The sequence below is a fragment of the Mirounga leonina genome, unplaced genomic scaffold (genome assembly GCF_011800145.1).
Source record: "Mirounga leonina isolate KUSES-001 unplaced genomic scaffold, KU_Mleo_1.0 Mir_91, whole genome shotgun sequence".
NCBI lineage: Eukaryota > Metazoa > Chordata > Mammalia > Carnivora > Phocidae > Mirounga > Mirounga leonina.
Genome location: NW_023270839.1, coordinates 18,106,339 through 18,121,204, shown reverse-complemented (window position 1 = coordinate 18,121,204; position 14,866 = coordinate 18,106,339). Strand labels below are relative to the sequence as shown.

Genomic DNA, 14,866 nt, shown 5'->3' with positions numbered 1-14,866 from the left:
CCCACTCTCTTTCGTTATGTGTTTTCCTAAAATCATTGTGAAATGAGCACAAGACAATGTTTTAAATTTCATCCCTTCGAAATGCTTTATCCTCTGACAAGAGTCAGAAAGATGTTTTTATATTTTTAACCTGAAATTTTATTGGAGAATATTTGTATCACGTACATAGGGTGGTCTTGGTAAACATGATTGGTTTTTTGCCTGGATTAAATTTGCTGAGAAACTAGCCTCAGATACCATGATTCATAGTTGTAGCCATGGAGTTGGCAAAAGGAATCATTGCAGCAGTGGGTAATAGTGCTGAAATGGTATTTCTAGTCACTTTTGTTTAAATAAGTCTTGACAGTTTGATTAGTTCTTTGGGACAGTAGGTTGAATCCTGTGTGATGGAATGTGAGAGGTTATTGACTATGTGTATTTTTTTTTTTCCAGGGCATTAATGGCATTCTTGCAGATGAAATGGGCCTTGGTAAAACAGTGCAGAGTATTGCCCTCCTGGCCCATTTGGCTGAGGTGGGTAGATGCAGTCTTTCTATGTTTCGCACTCTAGATTCTGGGGTGAGAATCAGCCATTATCTAGCACTGTGCTGGGCTTTGGAGCATATGAGGATAGTAGGACTTAACTCCTTGCCTTCAAGATCATTACAGCGTGACACAGTGTGATGAAGCATTTTGGTTTGCGAGACTAGGATAGTTACTGAGAATGTGTGGTTTGACATATTGCCCCTGTCCCCTGTCCAGAGCCATTCATACAGTGGCAAAGACATTGTAGTTAGTTAGACCAGAAGACCCAGGTTCACATCTGAACTCTATGTTGACTATAAGCAATGTAAACTTGGGCAATTCATCTGATCTCTTTTGCTCTGACTTCACTTTAATTCTCTGAGGGTTAGTTTCTACTTCTGCAGAGTGGGGATAATACCTACTTTGTAGGAATTCTGTGAGAATTAAATGAGAAAATATATGTAGAAGCATTTTGAAAAAAGCAAAAGCTCCAAAATCGTTATGATCATCTTGTATAAGGGAAAGCAATACTAAAGTCAGGATATTGTAAGTGCTTTGTGAATGATAGAAATTAGGACCTATAGGTGGTGGGGGTGGGAGTAATTGCTTGGTATTTTGTCTCAAGGTTTTTCTGAGCAAATTCCTTGCCTGTGTTATTATTAACATAGGATATTATTACTGAGTATGGAGATGTGGGAGCTAGGCACCATTTCTCTTATTATAATGTATTATTTATTCTTAAACTGCGCTCATCATTGATTTTAATTTTGAACTAAATATCTTCAGTTTTCCTTCAGTTAGCTGACCCAGTTTTTGTCTTTCAGCGAGAGAACATCTGGGGACCTTTCTTAATAATTTCACCTGCTTCTACACTTAACAATTGGCACCAGGAATTTACTAGATTTGTTCCTAAATTTAAGGTAAAAATCAATCCAACAAAAATTTTTGTTGCTCTTTAAAATAAACTTCCTGATTTTTCTTTTGCCGCCTGCCTTATTCAGTTGCTCTAAGAGTTTTGAATTTCTTGCATTTTCCCCAAGATACTTGAATTACATTCCCTTTAACAGTTACTGATGGGTGGGGTGCTTGGGTGGCTCAGTCAGTTAGGCGTCCAGCTCTTGATTTTGGCTCGGGTCATAATCTCAGGGTCCTGGGCTCCATGCTCAGCAAGGAGTGTGCTTGAGATTCTCCTTCTCCCTTCACCCCTCCCTCTGCACGTGCACACGCTTTCTCTCTCTCTCTCTCTCTCGTCCACGTGCATGGTCTCTCGCTAAAATAAATATTTATCTTTTAAAAAAAAGTTACTGGGGGGAGGCCTGGGTGGCTCAGTTGGTTAAGCTCTGCCTTCGGCTCAGGTCATGATCCCAGGGTCCTGGGATCGAGTCCCACATTGGACTCCTTGCTCAGCAGGGAGCCTGCTTCTCCCTCTGCCTGCTGCTCCCCTTGCTTGTGCTCTCTCTGACAAATAAATAAACAAAACCTTTTAATTAAAAAAAAAAAAAGTTACTGGGTGCCTGGATGACTCAATTGGTTAAACATCTGCTTTCGGCTCAGGTCATGATCCTGGGGTCTTGGGATTGAGCCCTGTGTCAGGCTCCCTGCTTAGCAGGGAGCCTTCTTCCTCTCCCTCTGCTGTTCCCTCTGCTACTCCCCCTGTTTGTGTTCTCTCTCTCTCTCTTTCTCTCAAATAAATACATAAAATCTTAAAAAAAAAAATAGAAAAAGTTACTGATGGGAGCAATAAGAGAGCATATTACATCCTTATGTTTCATAAGTGAGAAAGCCAAAGTCCAATTTGAATGATTTGCTGCATTAGCCACATGGATTGATACTCTTGGTCAAACTGCCATAGTAGAAAATACCTACGTTATTGGCTTACCAGAGATTTTGGCAAATCGTATCATCACGGCACATATCACATAATTTATGGCATTGTTGTCCCCCCCATATTCATAAATAATTCATTTTCATGATACTCTAAAGTCAGATCTTTAGTCCTAGTCCAGATTATGTCTAAGGTAGATAATAAGAAAGTTGATTTTAACTAATACAGAGGAAAAGAAGTGAGATTGAGGACAGGGAAGTATGTTGCACTAGGTTGGGTAGGATGTGGATAAGATTTATTAAATAGGGTTTAATTGTGGAAAGTTATTGGGATGTAAAAAAGAATGGGTAGGATTTATTATATTGCAAGTAAAAATGGTGAAATCAGTTAAATATGTGTTCTGTCCCTAAGGTAATATAATGATGTTGAAGTTGCACGGTGAGGAGGATTTTAGGGAGATTCTATATCGAGTTATTGTTATGGTCTTCCTGATTTGGGGTCTCCATAATACATGGGTTCCATGCAGTTTAAAGGGCACAGGATAGGGTGGAGGTGGAGTCAGATGTTTTCTTGCTTATGTTTTGTAAGGAATAAGGACACATCTGAGATATTCCATTTTGGGATACCTTTGTGGCTGTGGCCCCACCATGTGGCTGAATTGTAGATTTAGAAATGGTTTACAAGGCACATTAAGTGTATAGCTTTTAACTTTACAGACTCATTTTTAAATTTCTAAGATGAGATTCTAAGGCAATTTGTTGAATATTTTCTCTAGAATTCTTTGCCAGTTGGAATATGGAGCTGCCATATTTTTTCTCATTCATTCATTCATTTTTGCTTTCGTTTCCAGTACATGTTGAGCAATTAGGAAGTTGAAAAATTAAGTCTTAAAATTTTCCACCGAGCCACTTGAGTTTTCGGTATTAACTTCACTGACCATTAGATGGCAATGTAGTACTGTTTATGTCATTGATACCTCTCCTTTGATTTTGTGCCCGTGCCTGGAACTGAGTGCTCATTTGTATGTTGAGCTTACTTTTGTTATTCTAGGGGGTCAGTAAAAATGGCCTGTGGGCATATTCCAGTTGCCATGTTCATTTGTCCTGTTTTGTTTAAATTGTAATAAAATACACGTACATAGGGAAAGCACCTGGCTGGCTCAGTCAGTAGAGCATCCAACTAGATTTCAGGGTCCTGAGTTCAAGCCCCACATTGGGTGTAGAGATTACTTTTAAAAAATAAAAATAAAAAAACCCACACACATACAAAAAATGTCTAAAATGTCACATTTAAAGTGTATAATTTACTAGTAGTAAGTACATTTCCAGTGTGGTGCAATGATTGATGCTGTCTGGTTGCAGAATTTTTTCATCATCCCAAACAGAAACCTCTTCCCCATTAAGCAGTCGCTTCTTACTCAATCCCTTTCCCTCCAGCCCCTGGCTACCACAAGTCTACTTCTCTGGATTCGCTTATTCTGGGTATTTCATCTAACTGGAATCATATAATAGGCGGCCTTTTATGTATGACTTTTCACATAGCATAACGTTTTCATGTTTCAGCATGTCAGCATGTCATTCCTTTTTATGACTGAATAATATTTAATTATCTGGACACGCTATATTTTGTTTATCCATTTATCTCTCAATGGTATTTGGGGTGTTTCCACCTTTTGGCTATTGTTAATAGTACTGTTAACGAACATTCATTTCATGTACAGGTTATCATTTGAACACCCGTCCTGTTTTCATTTCCATTCTTTTCGTATATACTTCGGAATAGAATTGCTAAGTCATTCTGTATTTAACTCATTGAGGAATCTGCCACCTGTTTTTTTGTACAGCTTGCAAACTAAAAATAGTTTTCATGTTTTTAAACTGTTGATTTAAAAAGTAATACAACAAATGGTATATGAAATTTAAATGCATATATGTTGAAAGACAACCACACTCTTCTGTTTAAGTGTTATTTATGGTTGCATTCTCACTACAACAGCTGAGTTGAGTAGTTGTGACAGAGATCATATTGCCTGCAAAGCTGAAAATATTTATCATTTGCTTGTTTACAGAAAAGGTTTGATGACCTCTGCTCTATTGATTTATTGTTCCTATTGCCGTTACTCCTTTAGATTGTCAGAAATGTGTTCACTTCCCTGCAGAACGTAGTTAAATGTAGACTCTGCTTAGATTGATAGTTAGTGTGCATTCAAAAGATATTTAGATCTATGATGATAACATCTGAAAGTTCATGTTATTTGGCAGGTATCTGAGTAACAGTTGTTTTATGATTCTAGTATGACCAGTGTCTCTGACTTCCTCTTTTTTCCCAAGAAATATGGTTTATATTTTTTCTATAGTTAATGTTCCATTTTCATTCCTGAAATTGGCTATTTTATGTGTTTTCTATTTCATTCATTTCTGCTCTGTCTTTTGTTATTATTATCTACTTTTTGTGCACTTTTTCTTTTTCTAACATCTCAGGATGGAGCTTAGATTGTTGATTTTCAGCTTTTTCCAGCAAGTGTATTTAAGGGTATTAATTGCTTTCTACGCATGACTATAGCCATCCAAAGGTTTGATGTGCCACATTTGCATTATTCTTTAATTCAAAATAATTTCTAGCTTCTATTTCAAGCTTCTGTTTGATTCATGGCTTATTTAAGAGTGGTTCTTGGGGTGCCTGCTCAGCGGGGAGCCTGCTTCTCTGTCTGCCTGCCCCTCCCCTTGCTTGTTCGCACCCGCGCTCTCTGTCAAGTGAATAAATAAAATCTTTAATAAAAAAAAAAAAAGAGTGGTTCTTGAGGCGCCTGGCTGGCTCAGTCGGTAGACTATGTGACTCTTGATCTCTACGTTGTGAGTTCAAGCCCCACATTGGTGTGGGGCCTACTTAAATAAATTAGTGTAGTTCTTAATTTCCAGAGGATGATTTTCTAGGTATCTTGTTACTAATTTACAGCTTAAATCTACTGTGATAGGAAAACAGGCTTTTTATGATTTTAATCCTTTGAAATTTTTTGAACTTTTCTTTTATGGTCCACCATATAAATGTCTTGTATCTCTTTGCAGATATTAGGTATTATGCAGTTGTTGAGTGCAGCGTTGTATATATGTTGATTAGGTCAGGTGTATTTCAGCTCCTCTGTATCTTTACTGATTTTTTTGTCTGCCTGTCCAAATACTAATTGAAAGAAGTATGTTAAAATTTACCACAGGGGTGCCTGGGTGGCTCATTCCGTTAAGCGTCTGGCTTTGGCTGGGGTCATGATCTCAATCTGCTTGTCCCTCTGCCCCTGCCTCTGCCCCTCCCCCTGCTTGTGCACTCTCTGTCTCTCTCTCAAGTAAATAAATAAAAATTTTAAAAAATTACCGCAATTAAGGATTTATCCATTTCTGTTTTCTTCTGTCCATTTTGCTTTATATTTTGAGGCTGTGAGTTGTATACAATTTTACAGTTATTTTTACCTTCCTGATAAACCTTTTATTATGAAATTCCTCTCATTAAGGCTTTTTGCCTAATGCCTGTTTTCTCTGGCATTAAATAGACTAGCTTTCTTCTGGTTTTTATGTGGTATCTTTTTCTTTTACGTTTAACCATTCTGTTTACATTTAAGGTTTTTTCTTGCCTTTGTTTGTAATTCTATTTATTTTTATTTTTTAAAGACTTTATTTATTTGACCGAAAGAGATCACAAGTAGGCAGGCAGGCAGGCAGAGAGAGAGGGAGAAGCAGGCTCCCCGATGAGCAGGGAGCCTCGTGGGGGGCTCGGATCCCAGGACGCTGGGATCATGACCTGAGCCGAAGGCAGATGCTCAACCAACTGAGCCACCCAGGCGCCCCATAATTATGCTGATTTTTAATGTAGTTATTGATAACATGGATTTTAAATCTGCCTTGCTGTTTGTTTTCTACTTCTTTCCTTCTACTTCTGTAACTTTCCTTTTTGTCCTTTCTTGTGTCCTGTGGATTGATTAGATTTTACTACTCTTTTTCATTCCTTCTTAGCTTGCTAATTATATATTCATTTTATTCTTTAGTAGATACCCAGGAGAATACCCAAGAGTCAAGGAACATGCATCCTTGACTTTTTAAAAAGTATAATATAAATTAATACTGTTACTGCTTTCATACAAAGGCTTTAGTATGCTTCTTTTTTTTCTTAGAGTGTAGAGAGAGCCCGTGAGTGGGATGGGGTGGAGGCAGAGGAAGAGGGAGAGAGAGAATCCTAAGCAGGCTCCACAGCCCTGAGATCATGACTTGAGCCCAAATCAGAGTTGGACTCTTAACTAGTTGAGCCACCCAGGTGCCAGTATACTTTAACTACATTCGTCTTCTGAAGACTTACGTGCTGCTGCTGCTGTTGTTTTAAAGATTTTATTTATTTATTTGAGAGAGAGAGACTTGCTGTTGTTTTTGTATATATTTTCTCTTCTAAGCCCCACAGAGCGTTATTATTATCTATACATTTTAAATTTATTTACATACATTAATATTACCTATTCACTGTTTTCATTGATCTTCATTTCTTCCTGTATATTTATACTTCACTGTGAGTGAGATTTTTCAAAACAACAAAAAACATCGAGCTACAGATCCAGGAAGCACTTTGAAAGAAAATGACACCTAGAGATGCACAGAAGAAGTGCTGAATTTTACATTCTTTTGTTTCGTCTAAATATTTCCTTTTGACCTATCATCTGTTTCACTAATTTTCTTTTAAATTTTTCTTCTTTCTTTTTTTTTTTTTTTTAAGATTTTAAAATTTTTATTTATTTAACACAGAGAGAGATAGCAAGAGAGGAAACACAGCAGGGGGAGAGAAAGAGGGAGAAGCAGGCCTCCTGCTGAGCAGGGAGCCTCATGTGGGGCTTGATCCCAGAACCCTAGGATCATGACCTGAGCTGAAGGCAGACTGTTAACGACTGAGCCACCCAGATGCCCCATGTTTTACTGCTTTTCTCTAAGCTGCATCTAATCTGTCATTAAACCCATGATTGAATTCTCAGTTTTAGTTTTTGTATTTTCAGTTCTAAAGAACTCCCTTTGGTACTTTATAGTTTCTAGTACACCACTGAAATTCCCAAGCTTATCTTTTAATTTCAGGAACAAATTAGCATCTTCTTAAAAAGTCTGTTTCGGGGGGCGCCTGGTTGGCTCAGTCGGTTAAGCGTCTGCCTTCGGCTCGGGTCATGATCCCAGGGTCCTGGGATCGAGCCCCACATCGGGCTCCCTGCTCGGTGGGAGGCCTGCTTCTCCCTCTCCCACTCCCCCTGCTTGTGTTCCCTCTCTCGCTGTCTCCCTCTGTCAAATAAATAAATAAAATCTTTAAAAAAAAATTAAAAAAAAAAGTCTGTTTCTGATATTTTTATCATCTGAGTCTCCTCTGGATTTATTTCCTATATCTGTTTTTCCTGTTAGTCTTCAGTCATGGGGTCTAGTCTTTCCATATGTCTGAGGGTTTTTTGTTGGTTTTGTTTATTTGTGTTTTTATTGTATACCAGACATTATATAGGAAAAATTCTAGAGATAATTGTGGACTCTGTTTTCTTCTTCCAGAGAGGATTTATATGTGTTCTGGGTTGGTGGTGTTTGTTTTGTTTTGTTTTTGGCCTGTAGTAATTTGGTGGGGCGGGGTTGGGGGGTGCACTAATAATTCAAAGTCCCCACTTTAATCCTGTCAGGAATTGAGATGATTCAAAGCTGGGATTCAGTACTTGTTAAGGCGCATCTATGTGTAGTTGACCTTTATTGCCTGTGGGCATGTATCCTGTGATTCCCAGTGGGTGGTTATCATAATCCTTCGCCTTGAACTCCAGTTTTTGTTCTGTAGGCCCTGCATCTCTTAAAAAAAAGCCGGGGGCAGGGGGGTGGGGGCGGTGAACACCTGGGTGGTGCAGTTGTTAAGCGTCTGCCTTGGGCTCAGGTCATGATCCCAGGGTCCTGGGATCGAGCCCCACATCGGGCTCCCTGCTCGGCGGGAAGCCTGCTTCTTCTTCTCCCACTTCCCCTGCTTGTGTTCCCTCTCTCACTGTGTTTCTGTCAAATAAATAAATAAAATCTTAAAAAAAAAAATACTCTGTTCAATTTCTTAGTTTTTCAGCTAGAACTTTTGGGAAAGATCAACACCTTTAGGAAAGACATGTACCAGGTGTCAGGCTTTACTTTCTGGACGGACTTTCTTTTCTGGATCTTGACTCTGTAATTCTCCTCTGCCACGGTAGCTTTCTGATGCCTTCTCATAAATGTTTTCTGTGGGTTTTTTTTTTTTTTTTTTAATTTATTTATTTGACAGAGACACAGTGAGAGAGGGAACACAAGTAGAGGGAGTGGGAGAGGGAGAAGCAGGCTTTCCACGGAGCAGGGAGCCCGATGTGGGGCTCGATCCCAGGACCCTGGGGTCATGACTTGAGCTGCTGAAGGCAGACGCTTAATGACTGAGCCACCCAGGCACCCCTCTATGTGTGTTTTAATTCAATCAGCAGGAAGAATACTAGTGGCAGTGACAGAAGAATTCCTATACATTCTTCAGGTTCTTTTAAAATCATTCTGAATAACATTTGTGATGATACTTTTAAGATTACAAGTAGGAAATAATCTGTATGATGGTCCTTTTTCCAGGTGCTACCATATTGGGGAAATCCTCATGATAGAAAAGTTATCAGAAGGTTCTGGAGTCAGGTAACTTTCAGTTTATTGCATATACACATATGCCCGTGTATATACACACACATTAATATGCAATCATTTCTCCATTTTATTTGAGTTACTTCTGGTGTATAAAATCTTACATATATTTCTAGACACTAGACAAGTGCACTTTTTTCCTTCTATAACACTTTTCCCATTATAGACCATCAGTTGGACTTAAAAGTCCAGGATTAAGTAAGAACTCTTAAATAAGCTGAAGACTGATGTTTAACATGATCTGTAATTAAGGTGAGTACTTTAAAAACAGTTATGGTTTAATTCACTGCACATCGACGACGTGGGAGAAGCACATCTTTAGTAGGACTATGTTAAACTTCTTAGCTTTAGAAAATAAAATCCATTCCTCATTATCTTATGAATTATTAGGTATCTATTTCCATTCTTCCCTTCTTATATTTACAGAAGACCCTCTACACTCAGGATGCCCCCTTCCATGTGGTTATCACCAGCTACCAGCTAGTGGTGCAGGATGTAAAGTATTTCCAGCGTGTCAAGTGGCAGTACATGGTATTGGATGAGGCTCAGGCACTCAAGAGTAGTTCCAGGTAACATGATTAATAGACACCAAACTCTGTAAACTAAGACTGTATAGATATATAGATATAGGATATAGACTTATGATATATGTATACACACAGATGAATAAAGATCAGAGAGGTTTCCAAACATGGCATGATATGGTCTCTGCATATACCATGTATCTGACCAGAAGGCAAAAATTCCCTTTTGCATTTTATATGGAATACAAATATATTAATGTTTAGAGTACAAGGGATTTTCTTAACTTCTGTTTCTCTACTCAATATTTATTGCATCTTAATAGATCTTTGTTCTTCAAGGAACATTTTTGTGGGAGAAGGCTTGTCTGCCCTTTGATTCAGGGATTATTTTGAACAGGAGGTCTTAGTAGGAAGTAGAATATTACATTATATACATTGTAGGTTCTGTCTGTTTTATCAGGTTGTCCTAGTCCCTGATTGGTTATTAGAGCCCCAAGATCTTTTTATTGGAAGTTACATGTTTAAAATATTATATTACCTTCAAAGTGACAAACTGAATAGTAAGTCATTGCTTGACGTTAAAGGGTTACTGAGTGGTATTAAATGTTGCATTGAATGCATTTTTATTAACTCTTGGTGAGCCCATAAGACTTTCTTAGAGTTCCATTTTAACTGACAAGATGGATGGTACATTCTGTCCTCTGACGGACATTACTTCATATTATACTCTTTTGAAGTAGGACAAGCTTACTGCTGGGAGCAATATACTGATTCTGCATTTTCTTCTGACACCTATCCCCTTTCTCCATTGATCTCTCTAAACTCACACTGGAAGCACAGAGATTAAGAATTATAAAGCTTTCTACTACAGATAAATACCTTATAATTAAAAAGCTTGTGTCAACAAAACTGACCAAAGGTAATAGAGCACTTTGTTAAGCCAGAAAGGATCCTACTCTGCCCATTTGAGGGCTGTTTTTTCTAAATCCTAATACCATGTTTTTAGTATATAGGAGTCATTTTCTGTCCTCGGCTTTGTTGAATAATATTTTTCAATGTGTACATGGTGGAGTACTTGATTCTGGGTGTTTGGAATTTTTTTGGAAAGCATTTTTAGAAATACAGGGTCTTAGTAGGGTGAAGAAATATTTACTGCTAACTTGGAATTTGTAATTCATTTTACTGAACAGTGTTCGTTGGAAGATTCTCTTGCAGTTCCAGTGTCGGAATCGGCTTTTGCTAACTGGGACCCCAATTCAGAACACCATGGCAGAGGTAGGCATTAGTAAAGGCTTCGGTTTTATGTCTGCATTAAACAGAATGGTTCTGGCACAGAATAGAACTCTTTCCCATGCCCACCTGGAACATTACTGCTCTGTACAAATTATAATCCCCACATAAAAGGAAGAATTTGACCATAGCTTGCCCTAAATGGGTTTTTTGAGCATCATTCCTATTTTCTTATTCTCTGGCATAGGCAAATAAATGAATGTATTCCTTTGTATTTATGGAATAAATAGTGACCACATTAGAAATGCTACCCATCTAATGCAGGGATGTTTTTATGATAGAATGAAAAGGTAATAATCTTTGGCACTGAGAGGAGCTAAAATTCCTTATTTAGAAAAGATAATTGATCATCTAGAACAGGGGTCAGAAAACTTTCTATAAAGAGCCAGATAGTAATTTTTTTTTAGATAGTAAATATTTTAGACTTTACAGGCCATATAGTTGCTATTGCAGCTGCTCAACCTTGGCATTCTAATGTGAAAGCAGCCATAGACGATACATAAAGGAATAGGTGTAGCTATATCCCACTAAAACTTTATTTATAAAAGTAGCTGGCAGACCAGCCTTGGCATCGTAGGCCATAATTTCCTGACCCCCGATTAAGAGTTATTATTAGCAAGTTATGCTACTTCAGATTGTGTTCGGTTGTGAAGTGGGTTTTTTTAAATATATAAGATCTTTAAAACTATCCCATTGCAATATGAGCAGGACTTGTACTTTCAGTTTGAAATTAATTGAAAAATAATCTCATTTTCCTCTAAGATCTTAGAAAATAAGGGTTGGTTGATGAGGCATGTGCTTACACACTCATTCTTTTTCACCCTCTTGCCCACACTTACAGCTGTTCCTAGACACAGACTCACACACACCTGCAACTTTCGCTCTCCAAACCCTCATCATATCCTCACACACTGTCATTTTGTTTTCCTACAATTATTTCACATTTCTTCTGATTCCAGCTCTGGGCTCTGCTACATTTCATTATGCCAACATTATTTGATTCACATGAGGAATTTAATGAATGGTTTTCCAAGGACATTGAGAGCCATGCCGAAAACAAATCTGCCATTGATGAGAGTGAGTGCTTTTATGAACTCTTTCTTTCTACCTATCAGTGTAGGCAACTACATAATTGAATATTTTCTTCTATGTAAAGAATTTTTCTTCCAGTATTCATAGAAGGATCTGCAGGGGGCGGGGGGGGGAGTTTTTTCTCTTATAAAGTAATTATATGCTTTGTTCATGTTTAAAAGAGCCAAAAGGATTCATACAGGTGATAGTGCTGTACTGTTGCCTATTTAATCAAGGTAGAACAGGCAGAGTTCAAAACGTACCACATTTTGGCTTATAGAATCCTCATTTTCCATGTAGATTCTGAAAAATTCCTATCAGAATTATATTCCTTATGGAATGAGGTAAGGTTTTTATCCTGTGATAAAAACAAATATGAGAGGGGTTATTTTTGTTATTTTCTTCCTATATTAGGATTTGTTTCTACTGTGAATATTTTAAAACTTATTTATCAATACTTTTTCTTACTCATAAGTTTAAGGCATTATTTATCAATACTTTTGACCTTGTTGAATAATATAAGAGTTGCAAGGTGTTTATTACATTGACATAACTGACATCTACCACCTATTAGAGAAGTTCTAAAGTAATTTCTTATTACAATTTGTTAATTTGCTGACATACTTAGAAATATGATTTTGGAGGAACACTGGGAGGCCCAGATAGCTTCATTCACCTATATGAGAACTCTGTTATTGATAAAGTGATTTTAGAACACTCTAACAGTGAATTCTAATAATAATAAAGGGGTCCTTGTTGGTCTGAGTAAATGATAGAAAAATGCATTTGCCCTATAGACTATAGGCGGGTGCTATGAAAATTCAGACTCCTTGGTTTCCTACTTAACAAAAAGATTAAGTTTTAGTCTTCTTTCAGAGGTTCACTAAGCCAAAAGGTGTAAGAACAGTTTAGTGAGAGATGATCATGATATTTCTTTTGTTTGTGTTAAGTCAATATAATGTATTATTTGTTGGGGGGGCCTCCTGGCATTTCAGATCAACTCTCTCGATTACACATGATCTTGAAGCCATTTATGCTGAGGAGAATCAAGAAAGATGTAGAAAATGAATTGTCTGACAAGGTAAGGAAAGAAGACTTCATTAGTTTAAGCCTTAATAGACACCACCTTAGGGTTCCAGGATAAAAAAAAATTACTTGGTAAATGTTTAGTTGAAGGGTGATTAGTTTGAGAGAAGACCATTAAACTTGAGTGGATCCAAGAAGACTTAAAATGAGTCAAACAACCAAGACAGGTAATATTTTTTCTTCTTTTTGTTTTATGCTTTTTATTATGGTGAATTGGAGACATTACAAAAGTAGAAAAATAGTATAATGAATCCTCTTGTAACCACCATACAGCTTCAATAGTGATTAACTCATTTCCATCCCCATCCCTCTAGATTATTATGAAGCATGTCCCAGATGTCTTTTATTTCATTTACAAATATTTTCATCTGTATCTCTAAAATATTTAGTCTTTTTTTTAAGGATTTAGTCTTTTTAAAAATTTAGTTTTTTAAAAAAATATATAACCATATATTATTACTTCTGCTAAAAGAGACAATAATCCCATTATACTATCACATATCCAGTCATTGCTCAGCTATCCCCATTTGTCTTTGTGTTTCTCTCTCTTCCCTCACTCTCCCTCCAACTTCTGTTCCCTGCCTCTCTCTTTCTCTGTTAAAGAATTAAAGATTTTGGGGGCGCCTGGGTGGCTCACTCGTTAAGCATCTGCCTTTGGCTCGGGTCGTGATCCCGGGGTCCTGGCATCAAGCCTCATATCCGGCTCCCTGCTCCGCAGGAAGCCTGCTTCTCCCTCTCCCTCTCCCCCTGCTTGTGTTCCCTCTCTCACTGTGTCTCTCTCTGTCAAATAAATAAAATCTTTAAAAAAAAAAGAATTAAAGATTTTGAAATCAGAATCCAAGCAAGGCCCACACATAGCATTTGGGTGATATGTGTCTTAATAAATCTTTTAGTCCCTCCCTACTTTTTTCCCTTGTTGAAGAAACTGAGTTATTTGTCCTGTAGAGTTTCCCACATGTAGGATTTTGCTAACTGCATCATTGTGGTATTGTCTAACATGTTCTGTGGTCTGTATTTCTGTAAACTAAGAATTAGATTTAGAAGTTTAATGTGCTTCGGGTTTTAATATTTTTTCCTCATACTAAGCCAATAATTTTGGTTTGTTGGGGTACCTGGCTGGCTCAGTCAGTGGAGCGTACAACGCTAGATCTTGGGGTTGTGAGTTCAAGCCCCACCCTTTGGCATAGAGATTACTTAAAAATAAAATCTTAAATTAAAAATTTTTTTTGGTTTATAAATATCTTTTTTTTATTCTTACCAGACTTCTGTTGGTTTTTTTCCTTTTTTTTTTTTTTTTTTTTTTTTAAGATTTTATTTATTTATTTGACAGAGAGAGACACAGCGAAAGAGGGAATACAAGCAGGGGGAATGGGAGAGGGAGAAGCAGGCTTCCCGCGGAGCAGGGAGCTCGAAGCGGGTCTCGATCCCAGGACCCTGGGATCATGACCTGAGCCGAAGGCAGACGCTTAACGACTGAGCCACCCAGGCGCCCCCCCCCCATTGTTTTTTTTTCTTATCTCTTGTGAATCCTCTCCATATTCTCCTTTCTTCCTTTTTTCCTCCCAGTTCTTCAGAGTTTTCCCCCATCTTCCATAGATTCCACCTATTTCTCACAATTCTACTCTCTACCTAAAAGTCATCTTTCAGTGTTCTTGATAATAATATCAGGTGGTTCTGCTCTATCACTGCCAAAAGGTTAGATTATTTTGAAATTAGTAACTCTCCTTGAAAGATTGTGGTGGGGATGTACACCTTTAAAGTGAAAAGTACCTTTGTACCTTTGTTTTATTTATTTTTAAAGAAATCTTGATGACTATTTTGTGAAACTGGCTGATTATAACTAGATAGCAGTGTTGCACAGATATACCTGATAGAAGGAAAATACT

At 37.6% G+C, this 14,866-nt stretch overlaps 1 protein-coding gene across 2 annotated transcripts in view; it reads left to right on the top strand.

Annotated features, from left to right (window-relative positions):
• INO80 (INO80 complex ATPase subunit) overlaps window positions 1-14,866 on the top strand; it is a 135,924-nt gene that overhangs the window by 53,564 nt on the left and 67,494 nt on the right. For both annotated transcript variants that reach the window (XM_034994151.1, XM_034994150.1), the window contains exons 13-19: window positions 433-513; window positions 1,329-1,424; window positions 8,944-9,003; window positions 9,436-9,578; window positions 10,724-10,808; window positions 11,783-11,900; window positions 12,890-12,975. In XM_034994151.1, the coding sequence (XP_034850042.1) occupies window positions 433-513; window positions 1,329-1,424; window positions 8,944-9,003; window positions 9,436-9,578; window positions 10,724-10,808; window positions 11,783-11,900; window positions 12,890-12,975 (669 nt within the window). The remainder of the gene's footprint in view (window positions 1-432; window positions 514-1,328; window positions 1,425-8,943; window positions 9,004-9,435; window positions 9,579-10,723; window positions 10,809-11,782; window positions 11,901-12,889; window positions 12,976-14,866) is intronic.